Source organism: Balaenoptera physalus (assembly GCF_965194825.1).
Source record: "Balaenoptera physalus genome assembly, chromosome: 1".
Lineage (NCBI taxonomy): Eukaryota > Metazoa > Chordata > Mammalia > Artiodactyla > Balaenopteridae > Balaenoptera > Balaenoptera physalus.
The window spans coordinates 16,421,420-16,443,302 of NC_138882.1; the positions used below are offsets into that span (position 1 = coordinate 16,421,420).

The following is a 21,883-nucleotide window of genomic DNA, read 5'->3' on the forward strand; positions in this document are numbered from 1 at the left end:
ACAAAACTCCTAAGAGTCTAAGAATTAAAAACGCCAAGCTAGCCTCCCAGGCCACTGTGAAGGCGTATTTGTCAAATAAGAGAACAGAACATATTTGACTTAGCAGTTTGTTATCTTAATTTACAAACGCTTACATATTTACATACACAATAGGTGGGTGTACACTGTCTCAGGTCCCACGAGCATCCGCAGTGGACTTGGTTCTCATGATGGTCCCTCCTAGATTTCACGCTGCAAAGACATTCTGCTTTTTTATTTCCTGAATCCCATATTCAAAGCTTAATTGGGATATTTTACTCAAGTGATAAGATTCAGGTTCCCTTTCTGATTTACCTAGTTTCCCATCCACAGTCACAGAAAAAAAAAATTAATTGATCACCATAAAACTACATAAAACCAGGGGAATTCTCTGGTGGGCCCGTGGTTAGGACTCGGTGCTTTCACTGCCGAGGGCCTGGGTTCAATCCCTGGTCAGGGAATTAAGATCCCACCAGCCGAGCAGCACAGTCAAAAAACCAAACCAAACCAAACCAAAAAAACTATATAAAACCTATCAAATTTCCAATCGGCCCACCTAAATGCCTTCTAATATAAAAGGGCACTATTGCGAAAAATGGCTACAGGGAGAGAAAGTTTATTATCAGAGCAAAAGGGGGGTAGCTGTGAGCTGAGAAGCTCACAGGTCCTTCTAGTTTAGCATCAAAGACATCTATTTGTCCTAGAGTATTTGAACCACCCCGTGCTTGAATAGTCCAGTCATACTGCCAGTATCAACCAGAGTCAATCAATTATTGAGCCCTTACTATGGGCCAGGGGCTTTGATAGTCTCTTCATTTAATCCTTACCACCTGGGGAAGGGAGGCACAGAGAAGTTATGGCCTCTCAGCAGGTGAGTGGCTAAGACTTGGGCCTGGTTTTATATGAATCCAAAACCCATGCTAGAAAGAATATCTTAAAAAAAATAATCCCCTATTTTTAAAATATATAATATCTTCTTTTTAAAAGAGGGGGGAATGCCATATTTCTAGCACAAGAATGAACGGTTGAAATGGTTATATTAATAAATATATACAATTTATTTTCCATATTCTTATATAGACATAAAAACTTCAGGGGGCTAGTGTTTTGTGAATTAAATAATGAAACATATATTGACTTTGTGGGGATATAAAGATGGTTTCCTTCTCTTACCTCCTTAACAAGAATCCAGGGAAAACTCTTAATGAGAAGGTACCAAAAAAAAAAAAAAAAAACCCACAGAAGTTCCCACTCATTTATGAATTAAGGCCAAACTAGACTTAGAAAAAAAAATCAGAATAATGATATCACACACAAAAATTAATAAGCCTAGAAAACGACAATGAAATCATTGCTGCCATTGTAACCCTGTGGGATGATAGAACAGTCAAAATCCTCTAAAAAGTTTTTGGTCAGAAAAAAAAAAAGAAAAGAAAGAAAAAAGCAAACTAAAACCTTCCAAAACTTTGACTTTTACCTAAGTGTTGACCTAATTCAATAGTTTTCCAATGATAACTTGGAAACAGTCAATAAATAAAATATGCCTTTCTGGTTGACTTTCACTGAAATTTATGATTAATTGCCTTTTGCAACTGGAATACCACATTCAGCTTTGAAAAGAACAATTCTCATTACTTTTCGCAAAAGGCGCTCTGGATATATGCTCTTTTGGCTCTAAATTTAAGAAGTATTTTGTCCAACTATTAAAATGTATTACATATTGGATAACCAATCTTAAATTATTATCACAAGAAATAAAAATTCTAAAGAGGAAATATTCCCATGACTATGGCTTTGAATATATATGTCCCTTAGTCAAGTCAATGAGACCGGAACCAGGAAGCCACACTTACCCCCTTGGCCATAGCGGCTATGAGATGGTGGGAAGACTTGTTCTTAAGGGCAGTTGCATAATCCTTTCTCATTCTGCGGGAGAGCTTTAAGGGAGGGAGGGGAAAGACTACCATCGGTCAAGGAGAGTTTGGCTGCAATGCTGCCTCAAGGCATGAGAATGGATTCTATGGTCCCTTTCACATCAGACTAAGCATCTGTGATGATGCAACAGATTCGGCCACTTTCAACATCTTCGAGTTGAATCGCTATCACTAGTTGGCCAGAGGAAGGAGGGGCCGTTCCAATCTCCCTTACAATTACCGCCCTAATTATTACATTACACTTTCACAATTTAATCCCTTTATTTGCCTCACTGCCTTTTTGGGGCTAAGTGAGCATCACGGCGCGACGCCCGCTGATGTAGCTAGCAGGGTAGCAGGGCAGCAGGAGTGCCACCCAGCTGCCAGCTACAAGCACAGCCAGGTGGGCAAGCCCAGAGTGCTAATCCGGACAGTGACATGTCTGCTGCTCAAAATCCTTGAACGTTGCTGTCTCCAATATGGAGTAGAACTGAGCACTATACGTCAATGCCAAGAATCACCCTGTGGTTCACCCTGTGAGGCTTTTGGTAGCATTTCAGCATCCTAAGGAAGAGTCAGCGATAGAAGTGCAATTGTTCTATTCCAGGGATCGCTCGGTAAGTAACTATTGCACGGCTATTAATAGCTAAGCGATAGGATTTCTTTTTTTTTTTTTTTTAAACAACTGTCAGGAAATGTTTTCACATAGTTGTCCTATCTTTGGAAAACATACTGAGGACCACGTTGTTTCAATCCCCCCCGCTCCCAAAACAAAAAACTTTGGTATTCCCTCAAAGCAGGAGACATTTATAGGAGGAATTCACTGCAATCCACAAACCTTTGGGAACCAAGCTTTCACACAGTGTTGCTAAGCTGAAACTCAGGCCAGCACAGTACCAGGCCCACAGTAGGTTTTTAGTCAATATTTGTTGAGTAAATGGGAGTGATTTTCACATTGAGACCATTTTGCTTATACCAGTGTACACAGTATTTGTTAATTTATCCCCAAACACTCCCTTATCTTTGTGTAGTTAGACCCCGAGCTGTGTAAACTGAATTAACAAAACCAAATTACTAACAGTTTAAATTTGAGAGGTTCTGTAGCATCCATATTCTAATACTGTTGGACAATGGGTGGTAGGAACCCAAAGATTTGAAGTGTGTTTTCATTCTCAAGTTTTGCAATCTAGTAAGTAGGCTGAAGAGATACTTTCAAATGCCCCAAAGTGGGAGGAAGCTTTGCATACAGATCATCATTGTTTTTATTTACTCACTTTACATGTGATTTTGTATTTCACTTTATCTGGAAGCATTCCTTGAGGTAGGTATTAACGCCTTCAGTTTATAAATGAGAAGAAGGAAAATAAAGATCCAGTGGATGAAGGATTTTTGTAAGAAAATGCTAATAAAATATGGCTATGGTGAGCCATTAAATATGAAGATACAGCTATTAAAATATTTAGGTAATTCATACATACGCCACACTAACTTGGCTTGTGTTCTTCCGTTAAAACTATGAAAGGCCGTGAAAAGGTTAGGCTGATAGATCCACTCTATTATGTAAGAGTTATGCTATCTTGAACAACTGTGCACTTTAACTCTTTAACTGTGTATTCATCAGCCATACATCAAGGAAGTGATTATGTAATAGATAGCACAAAAGCAATGGGAGATGGTACCACCTGTTCCACTCAGGACAATCACTGATCTTCAGTGCTGCTGGGTGAAAAGACTTGCCCGCCCACATGCTCGTAAAAGGAAAGGGTAGAAGATTACTCTCTGTGCTCATAAAGGGGTTCAGAATCACCTTTTGTTAAAACATTTAGAAGGATTAGAGTTTAACAAACATCATCTCCTTTGCACTTTAAAAACCAGTAAGCATGTCACACAGTTATTAAACTGATTTCAGGTATGTCCAACAAGGGACCAGTAGATGACCAAGAAGAGTTGTCAGCGGTAAATCAGCAGCAACACGGTAATAGAGCTGTGGTTCTCAAACTCAGGTGAGCATCAGAGTCACCTGGAGGGCTTGGCAAAGCACAAATTGCTGGGCCCTCCTCCAGGGATTCTGATGGAGGTACTCTGGGATGAAGGATGGGAATCTGCATTTCTAACAAATTCCCTGGTGATACTGATAGCGGCCACACTTTCAGAAGCACTGTCACAGAACACAGCACAGTATAGTGCAGTGGCTCTTAACCTCGGCTTTAGATGAAGCATTAACTAGGAAGCTTTCATAAATCCCCGCTTGCCCTGGCTGCACCCAAGGCCAATTAATTCTGAATTTGGAGGTATGAGCCTAGGCATCAGTATTTTTTTTATGTCTCCAGGTGACTCCCGTGAGCATGCAAGTTTGAGAACCACTGACATGAGGGAAAACACACTTGTATCTATAACTGGTTAAGAAGATACATTTTGGGTATTTTTGTTTTGGCCATGCTATGTGCTTTGTGGAATCTCAGTTCCCTGACTAGAGAGTGAACCTGGGCCCTCAGCAGTGAAAGCGTGGAGTCCTAACCACTGGACCGCCAGGACATTCCCAGAAGATACACTTTGTAAACCACGGAGCAGAGCAGAAATAGAATCACTGGTGTGCTGGGGATCCTCAATAAACAATGATCCTTTCCTTCCTCTATTTTCTTCCAAAGTGTATCACAAAGGATCTAAACAAGTGAAATGTAATTTTCTGTAAGATATATATCTATAGCTTTGAAAAGGAGCTGAGTTTTGTATTTGTGGATTCCTAGTTTAAAGGGTCACATACAAATTTTAGTCATGTTTTTCTACATTTTTCGGTGGGAAATAATATTGTTATTTATAAATCTGGAGATCTATAAAGGTTTGGGTATGTCTTACATACGTTGGAGGCATATTTTCTATTTTGGTACAGTTTGGAAGCTTTTTCATACAAATTTATTAAAAAGGTGGGGAAAGTACATCCAACCACAGGAAAAGAAGGAAGGGCGTAGAAAATTAAATTTGTTTAGAGACGTGATTCTCAAAAGTGTAGTTCCTGGACCAGCATCAGCATCGTCTGAAAACTTGTTAGAAATATAAATTTTCAGACCCCCTACCCAAGACAGAGCTAATGAATCAGAAGCTCTGGGAGTGGGTGATCTGCATTTTCACAAGCTCTCCAGGCGGGTTTGATGCACACTCTAGTTTGAAAACCACTGGTCTAAAATATTTATCATTTCAGCTATACGAAGAAGAGAAGAGGTAAAAGCACTATTTGTCCAGTGCGCATCGGTTCAGTGGCTATCCAGACCCCCACTGCTCTAATAACAGCTGTGCTCTTTTAAACTCCACCCATAGCTTATTATCATTCCATCTTTAGAGCTTGATAGTAAACGCGGAATTGATAGGGAGCATATGGGGGGTGGGGGGGTGGGGAGTCTATTCTACAAATCCTCCACTACCAATTTTCATCTATTTCTATTTTGTACTCAAGATAGAATTAAGAATGCACAACTTGACTAACAAGGGCCAGAACCACGAAAACCAACCAACCAACCATCACATGAGGCTGGAGGAGGGTGGGTATCGCCAGGTGCAACCCTCACTCACCTTGAATCGTCCTCTTGAAGAATGCCTTGCAGGCTTCACAGGATGCTACCCCGTAGTGGTACCCAGACGCAATGTCACCGCACACTAAACACAGTCTCTTGGGCATCGAGTTGAGCATGTATTCGCACTTGGTCTGGGGGTCTTCAACAATGGTGCTGGAGCAGTCATCATACAGTTTCCGGACAGGCCCACTACCTCCTAGGATAGGAGCAGAAGGGTAGAGAGGTGGCGAGTCAAGTCCGTTCTGATGGCCATTCATGGTTGAACTGTAGCTCCCGCTGGCGTCTGAAGAGCCACCTGGGCTGTGGTGGTTGACGCTGTCTGTCAGGGAGGCCGGGCTGGAGGGCTCCGTCTTGATGAAGGACGAACAGCTGGAATCAATGTGTCGATCTTTGTTTGACATTCTGCAGAGAAGCCTGAGGTTTAGGGAGGTGCAAACAGAGAGAGAAAGAGGAGAGAGTGTCAAACACAGATACCAAAAGAGGTAGAAACAAAGAGAAGGTGAAAAAATAGAGAAAGTGAAAAAAAAGATCGAAAGGAGAAAAAAAAAAAAGAGAGAAGAATTCATACGTTAAAGACATTGCTCTTTGAGAGTGCTGCCTAAGAACCAGGGACTACACATCATTCTCTAGTCAATATCTCTTGTTCTACAACAAGGTAATCAGCATAAGGGCGTGACAGGGTTACATCAAAGTGCCCAGACAGGCCATAAACAAAAGCTCTAAAGGATCCAGTTCCTTTCATTTTACCTTTCTCTTGGAGAACCACTGTCAATATCTAAATCAACTCTCTAGATTCTAAATTTAGCCAGGGACGAGGAGTAATTTGCAAAGTCCATATCACTTCTAAAATTACCCTTATCTTCACTCTACTTTTCTCTTCCATTTTCTGATGTTGCAGTCATTTTATTATGAGCAGAACTAAACTTTTATTGTCAAGACCGAACAGATGATTCCTCAGCTCTGTAATTACTGTTTGTCAGCACGCTTCCATAAGCATAACTGTGTCTTTTATTGATCTAAGACACATAGGGAGTATATCCTCAATCACGTTGCCTCTTTAATTAAATTGCTCTATTTCCTAGACATTTAGCGATACAGAAAGACATCAAGGATAAAATGCTAGCCAATATTTAAGGATTATTTCCTAGAGCCCACAAAACAGTGAAATGATCACCAGCATTGATTAATAAATATGTACATGTGTTTACATGTGTCCGTGTCTGCATGTGCGATTTGCCACTGTTGAAGAGAGGAATCACTAAAAGCCATTTGAGCCTTCAGTATACCTGTGAATCCATAAACCTGATACTTCATATTCAGCAAAGTAAGGATGTATCAAATTTTGCCCTGAAAAAATGAGATTTGCGATGGTCTCTTTTTCTCCCCTTCCTTTGGTCTTTTAACATCATACCTCCTAAAAGGAAATATGATGAAGCATCTAATCTAACAAACTCTCGCTCTTATCTAGAAGAAACAGACTGCCCCTCTTACTTTGTCAGACCCGTAAGTGATTAAATTTATGAAGAGGTAATTAGATGAAAAGATATAATTGGTCCTATTTTCTTTCCGGTTCGCCATAGTGCAAAACCCCTTTTAGCAAGTCTCTAGGAAACTTCTGAGAGCCCACTATAGAAAGAAGAGGTGACAGTTGAGAAACAAACTTAGATAATTGCTTCCCAGTGGAAAGTTGATTTATGGGAATCCCACAGGGTAATGGTCATTCACTCGAATTTGGGGGAGTAGTCACAGGATAACCGAAGGGATGCAATTATCTCTTTCACTATAAATCTAATGATATTTTATCACTGCACAAATTTCATGCTCTCCTCCGGGTGCCCCCTTCCCCCACTGTTCTGTTACTTTCAAAAGAAGAAAAATATGGTTATTTCCTATCAGGGAATGTTCACTGAACGGTTCCGAGAAGGCAGTCTCAAGAGCAAAGCATCCAGAGCAAGAATTTGCCTCTTTCCTAGCAGATTTCCCATTGGAAGTTTTGTGCCTCTTTCTAAAGTAAAGCAAACTCAGGATGTGAAGAAAGCAAACAGGAAGGAGAAATCCACAAAAATATCTTCTTGCTTTCGCCCACCCACTTGTGTTGTCCTTTCATCAAGAACTAGTGAAAGAAAAAATATCCCCCTCCAGCCTGAACCGGGCGTCCGCTCCCTCCCGCATCTGCTGCCTTGTCCCCGTCACTGTTAATGAGCTCTGTAATTAATAGATCGCTCTCCTTGTCTCCCAGCTTGCACCCTGGGCTAAGCACTTTTCCTCAAGTCAACGTTTGAAAGAAAGCGGGTCGGCACTGACTTACAGCAGCCCTGCAAATTCCTTTTAATTTAAAGCACTTACTCTACCACTTCACTTATTACCTTATAATTACTGGACTGCTCGCACATACATTATGATCTTAGACTACAGTTAGAAGTTATTAGGGTACTAAAACACGGTTGCTCCCCTTTCCTCTCTCTGGCACTGAATCTCTCACAGCCACGACAATTAACTCTTTCGCCATCTGCCTGCGAGGCACCATTTCTTAATCATTTTTTTTTTTCCCAAGGAGAGTTGCTTTGAGCTGCTTGATCACAAAACAGACCACGCTTTCCCTGGGCCTTCTTTTCTCTCTCTCTCTTTTCTTGGATTGTCTCTGTTCAATTTTATCCCAATTTTCTTTCCCTCGGGCGTTTTCTCATGGACTTCTAAAATGTGCAGAACTCTTGACTGAGAAACAAGGCCAGGAATCACCCTCCTATTTATGGAAGGGTTATTTGCAAAGTCACCAAATGTTTGTGTGTCAAATGCATGTTGTTAAGGTCTTTGAAAAATTGGGTGTCTCCAGCCAGCTGTCTCCTCGAAAATCTCAGCCCCTAACTTTGCAATAATCTGGATGGAAGCAAGAAAATTCAGGAAGTTCAAGTGGTCAGGGAAGCCTTTGGACAGCGGCAATCTCTTCTACACAAGTCTGGCCACTGTAGCTGTAAAGGAAAGTGAACAAGCTGGATCGGTGCTGTAGGTTTTACATGTTTCTTCTCAGACATGAACTGCTTCCTTAATGAATACCTTTTTGCCCAGTGGAAATAATAATAGAGTTGCCATTTATCAAGTGCTTACTACATGTCAGGCATTGACCTGAGTACTTTCCAAATATTACCTCATTTAATCCCCAAGACAACCTTGTGAGGGAGGTATTACTCTTTAGGAAACAGAGCCTCAGACATCAAACAATTTCCTGAAAGTCATACAGTTTGGAAGTGGAAGAGTCGGGATTTCAACTCAGGGCTGACTCCAAAGTCCAGTGCGGAAATGTCCTGAAGCCAACAGAGAGTTTTTCAAGGTGTTCACTGATGATTTTAAATAGCCAAGCAAAGAGGGGTAGAGCTGGCACACACAGAGGCTCTATGACATTCACACTCACCCATGAGTGGAAAAGTGGTTGAAGAAGCCACCACGCTGGCTACAAGGCTACCCCGTTGAGTCACCCTCCCCAGGGTTTGGAGTGACACCGAAACAGAATCTGAAAGAACACAGTTGTCTCCTAATTACTAGTTAGCTCATTACACTGAACATTTCCTAGACACCATTACATTATACCCTAAAACTACAGTGGGTCTTAATTCTCTCCCTCTCTGTCTCTGAAATTCTACAGCTCTATTATTCAAGCCTGAGATATTCACAACTATCTATAAATTCAATTGTCAGCTGGTGGGTTTTATTCTAGACTTCACTTCAATCTAAAATTAGAGGCACTAAAATTCACATTAACTCTAAGAGGAATGTAGTGAATAAGACTTTATTTCAAAAGAACACCTTTTTGTCAGAAAGAGCCATTTCCAAGATGATGGCTTTATCTGGAGCCAAAGAGAATAAGCCCAATTCCACATTGTGCTGTTAACGCAGAAATTTTAGGTCACATTGAATTAATAAAAATCTAAATTTAGTTAAGAATTATGAATAGAAATAACATGTGTTGGGAAAATGTGGGAAATATTTATTTTAAAGGCTCTGTAGAGTTGCTTTTATTTTATTATTTTAAGAGAAATGATGGGAGACACAAGGGAAATAGAGAAGCAACTTTCTAAAAATCTTCTCTGAGTGAACACCCTGAGAATAAACTGGAGGGAGAAACAACCATGTCAAGAACAACATTTATGTTCTTTATAAGAAACTAAATTTGAGGGATATAACAGCCTTCCAGAGGCCAGGGACATTGCAGTGCTTTAGAAAGTATTTTCAATACAGTTTGAGATACAGTCTTCTGTATTCTCTATATATTATATATATGTTCTATTATATATAATATATTATACATATATATACATTTATATATAAATTCTGATGATCCTGCTTCAACATAGGAACTTCTCGCCCAGCCTTGCCTAAGGGTTAGCAAGAGTAAAATTTATCTTTGGTGTTAGATACTAATGACCAGGCAGATAAAGCTTCTTGGTTGCTGGACTATTTAAAAATGTAATTTTTGACAGTTGATTAACTGTACGTACAGGTGTTCATGTATAGGGAGAAAGTGACAGACAAAAAGAATAAGAATCAATAAGTTGCTGCTGGAGGGGGAAAACAAGATAATCTGTAAGTTAATATTCCATTTATATTATAATTATCAAGCTTGTTTTCAGAGATGCTACGTAGATCCAGGTAAATGTGTGACTGTGAGTGAATTGCTGTGAATTTCTGGGCAATGTGTAGGTGTCCAGAGTGGTCTACATTTCCCAGAAGGGACTTAAGCCTACGTTCCATAGGCTTATATATGATTAAATATTATTAACCCTTTCACCAAACTATCGGGTTGCCCAAAAAGTTCGTTCGGTTAGTGAATACGTTGTTCAACAGTTCTTCGTGAAAGTTAAAAATGTGTCTTTTAGTTTTACCTAAACCCGAACGAACGTTTTGGCCAACCCAATAAAAGTTCGTAATAAGCAGCTGCGTTTCATCTTTTGAATTTAATACCAAACTTGAGTTCATTTGCTACTTTATTTCCCTCCTAAAAAAAGTGGTGCATCAATGCAACACATGTGTACAGGTCTTCTTTGGCCTTCCTGATTTTAACACCAAGGCAAGATTTTTTGAGATTTTATTATACCTATTTCAGTGACAGACACCTAAATAGGCTAAATAAATGACAACTAAACTCACTAGTTTATTTTCTTCCTTGTCATCCTTAAGGGCCCGAAAATGTACCCATCATCATTATAAATTCCAAACACTTTATCAATTTATATCTCAAAGTTTTACATAACAACAATGGAGCCAGCAAACCTGCAAGCTTACAAATATGAGAAGACAGAGAGAGAGAGAGAGAAATAAGAAGACAGAATCCTTAGTTCTCTCACTGAATCAGAGAATTTCAGGGTTGGAAAGGAAGGTTATCAAAAGTCCTATCGCTCATCACTTAACCTATCCAAAGTAGGAATGAAGCTATAAGGATTGGTCGGTTTTCTACCTGCCGAAATCACCAGATTGAATATTTAAGTATTTTTGTTTCAAAAAATAAGAAGCTTTTATTAGCCTATAGGTTTTGGGTTTTGTTTTAATGCTTTAAGAAGAAAACCTCCAAGACTAAGGCAGCAGCTCCCCGAGGCCCAGGCTTCCAAGCTCATGACCCCAGCAGCTCCGCTGGCAGTCTGAGTTACAACTCCAAGCACGCCACTTTACAATGAGCTTTTTTTTTTTTCTCCTGCTTCAACTAATTGCACTCTCGTAAAGTGGCAAAATGTGAATCACTTAGTAACAAAATGGGCACCAGCTGCTATTGTCAAAGAATGGTGATGCTGAAGAAAGAGAAAGCAACCGAATGAAGTGTCATGTCAGAAATCAACGGTGCAACGTGTGATTTGAGAAAACATGACTACTTTACAGAGACAGGGTGTCATTATGGCATCACAGTAATACGCTGCTTTGACAACTGCTGGGTCTAACATATCATCATTGCATTAAGGTACACTGGCTTAGTTGGGGAAGGAAGAGAGAGGATTTTTTCTTTTAATAAGAAATATCTTCAGGTCTGCCTGGTTAACCTAACAGAAGGAGACCATTAATTGTAAAGAAGGAATTGTAAATCCTGACCCACAGGCCAGAAAGATTAAAACACGTGCGCACATATGCACACACACTTAGATACTATTTTAGGTCTTCTTTAATAAACGTGGAGGCCCATCTAATGGAACAGAGGTCTGCATAACATGATCACAATGATTTAGTGATGCTGCTTCTTGATTCTTTGAACAAATAACTTGTGCGTTTAGTCTAAAAGACTCTTTGCAACTCACTCTGTCAAGAACCAGAGTAAGCAAACAGCTCCCCACAAAGCTGATGCTTGAGTTGTTGACAAGAGATGTAGCTAAGTTGTGTGGGAACCAGGGGCCAGCTCCTTCAAGTAACAAATCAGAGCCTCTATCTAAGCTGAACGCTTTCCCAATTCTGTCAAGGGCCACGCGTGCTACACTAAGCAAAGAAGTTTAGGACAAATAAAAACAGGAGACTTGGAACTCATTTCTGGCCAGTCGTTGAAAGCACCCCAGGAATATAATTTCATACCTAGGGCTAAACCATGACCAGGAAGGACCTTGCTGAAACCCTATCTGCTTTTAGGGCTCCAGTGTTCAATTTTGCTCTGAAATTAGGTTGGTCGACTATCCTGATTTAATCACTGAAGTCTCATGTCCTGGGACTTCCTTAGTCCAGACAATCCAGGATGGTTGGCCATCCAATCGGATATAGAGAAAGACCTATAAAACCTTGTGCCTTTCCTCCTGCTGTTGTCCCTAAAACAAAGGAAGGGAAATGGATTCCATTCCTTTTCAGCAAAGAGAAATGCGCTATTCACACTGGGGGTGTTCTAAGTGTATGCGTTAGAAAGTGCCTGCATCCTATCTTACTGTGTCATTCCAGCCAGAGGCCACTGCCCAGTGCCTTGTTAAGCTATCCAGACTATTTTAGATGTAGGAAATTGCAATCGCTTCAGTTTGCGTTACCAGGTGATTTCTGATGCTTCCTGGTTGATAAACTTTATTAATGGGAAAAGAAATGGTCCTGTGATATCACAATGTGTTGCTCATTACAGTTGTTGACAGTTTCTGTATTGAAGGATTTGATCTGATGCAGGAGCGCTTACTAGTGTAATTCATCCTTAGCTTGTTTTCTTGGACCTATGTCAATCTGGGGGTGCGCCTCCCTTGTTTATAGCTCTAAATACAGTAAGCAGGCTACTGGCAAATCAATAAGACTGTTAAATGCATAATAATGCTGGGTAATTGCATACATGATGTTTTGCATAATTAACCGTCTGAGCTTTTCTTTAATATAATGGGCTCTCATGTAATATAGAGAAGCTATAAGTCTATAAAATATACACAGTTTATATGAACCATGATTCTGCTTAAAACTCTGGCTAATCACCTACATTGGCTTTGAAGGGAGAGCTCTCCTCCACTGCCAAGTCCAAATCAATTCTTATGACATTACTTTACAACTAACATGATATTTAACTGATGATGGCTATTAGCTATTATACAGATTGCATTCAAGGACTGTAACAGTAGGGGAAAAAAATACCATTCAGTTTAAACAAACTTCTGCCATGTAATCAATATTACTGAGGCAAATTAAGTGTTTTAACAAGTGTGTATATTTGCCCTAATGCAGCTTAATTAACTATATCCTCACAACTGCCCAAGTCCAGGACACCTATGGATATTAGAAGACAACGTCAAGAACTGTCTAGTCAGCGACTCAGATGCACAAGAGATGAAAAACAAGCATTTTATCTTCAATCCCTAAGGACAGTTCTTTCCTTACACAAGTTACTCCCCTGGGACCAAAACCCAGAGGCCCAGAAGGGCTTTAGAATCGTGTACTCTACATCTTGATGTAGGAAATGCCCAAGTGTTGACCGGATCACTGTCTCCAGGGTAGAGTGAAACAGCCCTGGGCACAAGGTGGGGACCCTGCCAGAAAAAAAAACGGTTAGTATGGGGTAAAAAACTACCTAAGATAAATCATCAAAATGAAGCTTATGATATATGCTGAATGTAACATTTATTCGGTCTTAGAGATTTACTACGCCATGAGCAGACCTCCTCTGCAGTAAGCTTTCTAGAGAAAAAAAATAGTCTCCTCCTTCTACAAATCTCTGGTCTTTCAAACAGAAATATGGATCAATAAAGTTTGCTTGTGTTCAGACAATTCCTTTTTCAAGCAGTCAAGGAGCACGCTGAAGAGAAAAAGCCGACACGCCAGCGGGGGGACTGACAGCTAAATGAAGACCTTCTAAAGGCATCTCGCTAGAGGAGAAATAAACAGACATTCAACTCACAGAAAGTCTATGCACTGATCTTTACAAATTAAAAATCGAATATAGATGCTTTACACACACACTCCAGTGATGGAGTTGACAAATCAAATCCAGGTCAGTGAAAGCTCAGGCTGCCTGAATCTCCCTTTCCTATTCTCTTTGCTACGCTGGAAGAGGAAATAAGAATGCTACCAGGAGTTGATGTAAGGATATTGAGATCATCGTATTGATGTCACCCTTTACTCATTAAGAAAATGTTTTGCAAAAGCAATTACAATGACCAATAAGCCAGCTGCCTCCATAGATATAGGCCAGTTCCTCTGGAGTGGAACTCTGAAACATTCCCGGAAACTGGGCGAATCACAGTGGTGAGAAAGCTGAGCTGCTGAGGAGGAATCACCGTTGAAATAAAGGTTGCTTCGAGCATATCGGAACATTTCTATGTTAGAGGGAGATTCATAGTACCACCACAGATAATAAACCACATCTTTCCCTGTTGGACAGCGGTTAAACTATATTTATACTTTTAACTTAATAGCTTAGTTTGCAGTAGTTAACATCTGGATGCAAAAGCAGCTGGTCTGGGGGTGATCTATGATAGCAGAGGTTACCATGATATTCTGTTGGTATGAGGTGTTGTTCAGCTGAAGTAGGAGAGTGGGGGGGCGGTGTGGAGGAGGGGAAATCAGCTAATTATTAATCCTAAGACTCCTTCCTCTGTCTTCTTTCTTTAAAAGAAAACATTTCATTGAGCTAGTTGCCTGAAGAGAAGGTGAAGCTTAAACACCCAAGCCACTACTTGCAGGCAATGAAAAATAACATATATATTTAATTCAAGCCATGGAAATGACGAAGGATTTGTTCTGCAGCATTACGGGTTTTGTAAAAGAGATTATTCAGCAGTGGGACACCATCCAGCAAAGACAATGGAAGCCACAGAGAGGTCGGGATTTCAGATCGGAAGGACTCGCTTGTGGTTTGTCATTCAAAGGTCCAAAGATAAACGTGCAGAGAAAAATTTCTGACTCTTAGTCTCAATTCTGAAAAACTGATTAAAAAATATAGGACACCAGGGTTCCAACACCTTGTCTGTCTTCTCCTCCATTTCTCAGCAAACTGTGTCTTCTTACAGCGCTAGAGGGAGGAGCAATGTGGTTCCAGCTGGGGACCCAGTGCTGTGTGACCTGAGGCAGGTCTCTACCACACTCTGACCCTCATCCTCCCTGGTCAAATGGCAGGATGTGCCCACGTGCTTTCTAAAATAACTGCTGCCATTAAAAAAAAAAATTATACTGGGTTGGCCTAAAAAAAACCCAAACGAACTTCTTGGCCAACCCAAGATTTTACTCAAATAAAATCCATGCTGGCTTGTGACTCAGATGAGACTGAGAGCAAGGGCTATTGCATGAAAGCACACTTCCCAAACTTCCTTTTGTTTCCTTGGCTGCTACTGCACTTAGCCAAGTTTCACGGTTAGGGCAGTGCACGTGTGTGTGTGTGTGCGCGCGTGCGCACACGCATGTACGCGCTTCAGGAGAAAAAAAAAGTACGTAGCCAGCAACCTGCTACACAACAATGCAACCACAGCAACTACAGTCAACTGAGGAATCCTTCCCAGCGGGTGACCGAAGGCCAAACAGTGCCATGATCATCTGGTGGGATCCAGGAAGCAGGACTCTTGGTTTTTTCCTAGAAATGGTTCTCTTTTTGCTCATTACGTTTTTGGTGGGAGGCGTTGGTGGAAAGGGCAATTCTCTGCAATCAGTGTTTAAGTGAATGTTTGTCCCAGTGTGTGACACCACGCTGTCAGCAAGCAGCGGGGAGCCCTTGAGTTGTTACTACATTTGATTTGACTGCCAGTAGGAAGCTTCATTTCTACCAACTGTTAGTTGCTCGCTCAAAGAATCTTCGTTTCTGGAGTGATTTTTTTTTCCTCCTCTCTTCTATTTCCTTTTCCTTGATAGGTTGTGTGCCCAAATGCCACGTGGATGTGTCAGAGGCAACTTTAGTTCTTTTCTCCCGAGCTGGTCAGACCTGATGGCCTGGCTGTAAAGAGTCCACCCAATGTGTTCGGAATTTCTAGTCTCTCATTTAGATTCTCTGAACTTTAATTCACATTTCCTAGATCCTCACCAGGTCAACACAGACGCAAACTGGTTCGGCCACATTGTGGTCACGTGTTTTTACTTGGTGGGGTTTATTTTAGCTGATGGAGCAGACATTTCTGCAGCTTTTATCAGCCAAAAAAAAAAAAAACAAAAGGCTTGTCACTCACCTTTTCGTGCAGTTTTGTTGAAATAACTGCTCTTTGGGTGACTGCTTCCGACACCTCTAAAAATTTTTCTGATTTGATAACTTTACTACTTCCCGTGAAAGCTTTTCTCTTTCCAAATAATGATTTTGGTAATTAGGATTCTCAGATAGTGTCTCTGATAAGAACTTCTGACAGTGAAAAGCATCTTTAGAAACAACAAAAGCATATGCATGAGTAAAAACGGTGGGGAAAAAAAGAGAAGGAAAAATCCCTCAGAGATATTATGAAAATTCAGGCTGAATGGAAAATTAATTAACACTAAAGAGCTAAAACTGTAATTAAGAAAAATTTCATTAAGGAGAGGCAGGTGAGTCTGCTTTTCTAAATATGACAAGGTGCTGTGTAAAAATAAAGTAGAAGCAGGTTTTGGGGAGTGGAGCACGAAAGCCATGTCTTTAACCAGATCAAATTCTCGAAATTGGCTGTCAAGACAGGATTGTTGTGATTTATACCCGTCTATCAAGTGCATGAACAGAGAGACTGAGAGAACAGAAACAAGCTGCTGTCGCTTCCATTCGCAAAGAACCTTTAATTTCCACAGCACCATCTGTTACCAAATCTAATTCACATTCCCCCTTAATCTGGTTTAGTTCCATAATACTAATTCTTCCCCAACCCCTAGGAACACAAACCACCACCAAAAAAAAAAAAAGGCTGTGGTTCTTGGTGAGTGAGAAATTGAATATTACAGAGTTAAGGTGTAAAGGCTCTGGTGACTTAAGGGAAGCATGCTCTTCTCCATTAAAATGTCTTCCTGGTAAAGGGATTTGTTTTCAACCAATGCAGAGATACGAAATTGTTCATATTTGGGGTAAAAAAAAAAAAAATGCTGATATAAAAGTAGGCCGGGGACATGAAAGCAGAGGTTGTCATAAAATACAATTGTCAAGTTTAGTCACTTTCAGAACTGGCTATAAAATCACTTTGTCATGGTTTTCAAATAGAGAAAGCCTGAAACTGTAATTTTGTTAAGGAAACTGAGAGTGATGTATAAATTCAGAAAAAGTAGAGAAGCCTGGGCGGGGGCGGGGAGGGGAAGCTGGGGGGAAACCTAGGAGGAAATGAGAATGGCAAAAAATCATATTTAATTTAAAATAAAGGGATGTATATGGGTAAACACACATCCATCTCTCCCAGTCCGAGATTCTATTAGCACATAGTTTTGATTCAACATCACTTCTGCTCTTAGCCAATATAATAACTGGCATTCACAATAATGACACTGTGCAGCTATAAAATTATAAAGTGCTTTCTGCATCAGAGAAAGATTAAACTACACTCAGTAAAGATTTACTGTTAAGTGTATTTTATTGCTTTCTAACTCTGTGAAAATTTGTTATCTCTAAAGGCAATAGTACATAAAGATCCACAGGCATACATTATAAAATGAGAAAAGCCATTGTTTGAATCCTAGGATGAGAAGTTTTGATTACACGTTGAGTCAACTAGCTTACTACCTAATTCTTCCATGAATATTAGAAGCATTACCCTTTTGATCTCTAACCCAGTCACACAGAACACTAGCTGGGTTACAGGATATCAACCCCTCAATGTCAGTAAATCACTGGAGAGGTTATGATCAAAATATTTATTTTCATGCTAGACATGATTATCACCCATAAATACATTTTTTGTAGAAAAGACTTTAACTTGTAAAGTCCATCACCGAACTGGTAGTATCTTTATACCCAATTTTAAAAAGCCTAAATCTGTTATATAAAGATGTATATTTTCAGGAAAGAATCTCTCATTTTACTGATATAATCCTCTGATTAACTAGGTAGACAGATATTTTCAACTATTAGCAATAATAAGAGCCTGCTTTTTAAGAGACATGGTAGATTATGAAAGAAGATAAATCGTTCAGGACATTGTAACAAACAAGAAAACTGGAGACGAGAATAAATATGGTTATACACACACACATGAGCATATATATATATATATATATATATACGCGTCCTATAGAAACATCAGTGGGTGTCATACACACATATCAGTGATTAGAGATTCTAAAAATGGTAAAATATAAAATAACACTTAATATTTTCAATATTCATTAAGGAATATGCTAATTCTGATATCCCTAAATCATACACAGTAATTTGTACTGTATAATTTTTAGAGTTTCTAATACAATTGCAAATTAAAGAGAAATTTTTGTTTTCTTCACACTCATAAAAATGGCTAACATTCCAAGACTGACAACACCAAATGCTGGTGAGGATGTGGGGCAAACAGAACTTGCATACATTGCTGGCAGGGTATAAAATGGTACAACCTTTTTAGAAAAACAGTTTGGAAGTTTCTTATGAAATTAAACGGACACTTACTACGTCACAACAAATTCCCTCTTAGATATTTACTAAGAATGAAAACATATGTCCACAAAAAGAACGATACACAAATGTGTATCATCACTTATTCATAATGGCCCTAAGCTGAAAACAAATCAAATATCCATCACTGATGAATAGAAAAACAAATTGTTATAATATAAGGGAATTATAAAATTATATATATGTTTGTGTTTATGTGTATATATGTGTGTGTGTGTGTGTGTGTGTGTGTATATCCTGGTCAACAATAAAAAAGAAACAAACTGTGATCGTCCACATACAATATCAGAGATACCCTGGTGAGCAAAAACTAGGTAGATACAGAAGAGTACTTACTCCAAGATTCTGTTTATGTGAAGATCTAAAACAGGCAAAACTAATCTGTAGGGACAGAAATCACCAGTGGTTGCCTGGAGCAAGGGGTGGGGAATGGCTAGAGCCATTAAGGAAATTTTTCCTCCTAACACTTTTTACTTTGTTTATACTTATGTCTAAACCATATTTTTGTATGTGTTATATGGATTACTTTTGTCAAAACTCATCTAACCATGCATGGAAAATATGTGTTTTGTTATATGTAAATTTTATTGATAAAATTGATCTAAAGAGAAAATTTTGAACAATAAGTTTAAACATAATGGGAATTCCCTGGCGGTCCAGTGATTAGGACTCCGCACTCTCACTGCTGAGGGCCTGGGTTCAATCCCTGGTCAGGGAACTAAGATTCCACAAGCCACTCAATGCGGCCCCCCCCAAAAAAAGTTAAACATAATAACTTTATACTACTAGAAGTTTCTATTGATTCCTATGCCTTGTACCAGGTCTTAAATAGCCAGACCTAGAAAATTCTTCATCAACATCTAGCTGTACTTCTGATTTACACACAAGGACCCAGGGGATCAGGGAAGAGAGACAGATGACTTATTCAAGGACACCCAGAATTAGAGGTAGAACTCAGTCCAAATTCCAGCTTTCCATCTCTGAGGCCAGATCTTTTTCTAACCTATTAATGGGGCAAAGGATGAAATCAAGATTAGGCCCATAGTGAATAATATTCTACTGATCTGAATGATAAACACCCCTCTGTATTCTGTTTTTAAAAACATGAAATATTTGTTACTGTAAACACCAAACAATTCTGTGCATATTTGGGAAGTAAAGAAAGCAAACCTGACTTAATTCTTCATTTTCTTCATCCAAACATGGCACATGATAGAATGGCTTTAGTAAATAGGCAATATGTAAGCAGCAATGTGGTCATGTGTCATTGTAAGTAATTCACAGTGGGCTTTTAAACTTTTTTGGTTTGTTTTGCTTTTGTATTTGGAATAAGGAAGTAGATATTATGGGAGATAGAATATGGAAACAGGATTTAAAACGTGGAAATCAGAAAAAGAGGAGAGTCACCTGATTTTTAAAAATATGGTTTAGATATCAGTATAAACCCAATAAAAATGTGTCAGGGGAAAAGTACAGTATATAAAACCTGAGTTGGTACATTTCAAAAGAAATGTATAATTCTAAAGGAGCTTCCAGGAAAGAAAACTTGCAGAGTAACTTAAATCAACTTAAAAATTATTTCATCACCAATTTACCAGCTGCTTCTCAAGTAGGAAGACAAGGATGGCATTCCTTAGCAGGAAAGGAAATAAATCACAGAGCACATTTCTTTCCCTTCTTTAACTTTCATACACATGAAGCGTACAGCATTTAGTACTTAGCTAAGGAGCGATGACATGATTATATAGCTAATTCATGTTTTCCTGAAAAGAGGATTCTGCAGAATAATAAAACTGTGTACATTCCTGAAGACAAATCTAGCCAAGCTTACAATCTCTCTCTTTCAAAGGCTCCACACACTCTACAGGTCGACAACCAAGCCCCTTAGCCAAAGAGTCCGGACCTTGCCCTCACTGGCTGGCCATCCTCTCTGACCCCAAATCTCACTTCTCCCCGCCTTGTACCTCGTATATATGCAATGCTTGCCAACTTGTAATTCCTCCTACCAACCAGCTTTCCCTTCTCTCTGGGATGCGTCTCGCTTTCCCTGTCCCCTTAACAACTAGCCATCTCCTATTCATTAGTAAAACCTCAACTGAGTTATCACATGTCCAGCGAGTCTTTCCTGACACCTCTTTCCCTAGATATTCCCATAATTCCGTGAGCCTATTTCTACAACCACACTTAACCCACTGTCTTTCCTGTGTATACTTATACTGGAGCGACCCTCCACTTGAGCAGGACTATGCATTGCTTTCTCTTCCTAAATTTAACCCTGTGCCCGGGCTGGTGAATGAAGGAAGAAACCATGAATTCACATCCGCAAAAATCGGTGAACTTTAAACACTGGGGCACAAATTTTCTAAATTAGAGTGTTGTTCACACAATCTTGAGAATCTGTGAGATACAGCATTAAACACGGAAAAGCTATTTTTATATCTCCTTAGGTCAAAGTAAACCTGCTAAGAGATTTGATCTAAACAAAACAAAACAACCTACAGGGTGAACTAGTAAATGATTATAAGAGCTTTAATTAGATGCCCTGGCTTTGAGTTCACCAACATTGTTATTACTTACTTAGTGCCAACTAACTGTGGGCGCTGACATGTTATCTACAAGCCTCAGTTGCTGAATCTGTTAAATGGGAACTGGACCTCACAGTATAGGAAGAGTGAATAAAAATTATTTGCAAAGGTGGCACTGAGTTCAGAAGGATATCAATGAGCAAGAATGAGAAAGGCCATTTTAGGATGAAGGAGGGTGACCCAGAAGTGGGCGCATGCAGGGGAGGCTCGGAGAGTGAAGGAGGGGGTAGCTCTGCGGAGCGCTATAGGGGATCTGGAATTTGCTATGGGTTCAGAGAGTAGGTTGGGGCCACACTGTGGAAGGTTTGAAATACTAGAGAATGCAGATTAGATGTTATTTTGTAGGTGATGGGAAGCTACCGAAGATCTCTGAGGAGAACAGACATAACCCGGTTTGTGCCTTCATTAAACACAGGTGTGAGTGCAGCAGCGCCCGTGTACTCACTCATTCACCCCTATTATGCTTCAGGCGTGTAACCTGATAAAACAGACCAGACCTCTGAACTCACAGTGTTTAAAGCCCAACTAGGAAACTATTCTATCCAGCAAGATAAACGATGAAAAAAACCTGCAGTAAGAGGGTAGCAAAGAAAATGAGAAAAAGAGGAGATAGATATTATAAGCATCATCAAAAGAGTTTTGGGGCTTCCCTGGTGGCGCAGTAGTTGAGAGTCTGCCTGCCAACGCAGGGGACACGGGTTCCAGCCCTGGTCTGGGAAGATCCCACATGCCGCGGAGCAACTGGGCCCGTGAGCCACAATTACTGAGCCTGCGCATCTGGAGCCTGTGCTCCGCAACAAGAGAGGCCGCGATAGTGAGAGGCCCGCGCACCGCGATGAAGAGTGG

General features: G+C 39.9%; 1 protein-coding gene and 1 long non-coding RNA gene across 9 annotated transcripts in view; one reads left to right on the plus strand and one right to left on the minus strand.

The window, feature by feature from the left end:
• Positions 1 to 21,883, plus strand: part of LOC309644699 — an 887,681-nt gene that overhangs the window by 337,532 nt on the left and 528,266 nt on the right. The gene's annotated exons all lie outside the window — the stretch shown is intronic.
• ESRRG (estrogen related receptor gamma) overlaps positions 1 to 21,883 on the minus strand; it is a 619,726-nt gene that overhangs the window by 163,212 nt on the left and 434,631 nt on the right. For 7 of the 8 annotated variants that reach the window (XM_082427059.1, XM_082427060.1, XM_082427057.1 and 4 more), the window contains one exon: positions 5,499 to 5,914. In XM_082427059.1, the coding sequence (XP_082283185.1) occupies positions 5,499 to 5,901 (403 nt within the window). In that variant the 5' untranslated portion in view covers positions 5,902 to 5,914. Of the gene's footprint in view, positions 1 to 5,498; positions 15,030 to 21,883 lie in introns of those variants that run through there. The other variant, XM_082427053.1, reaches the window with a different exon arrangement.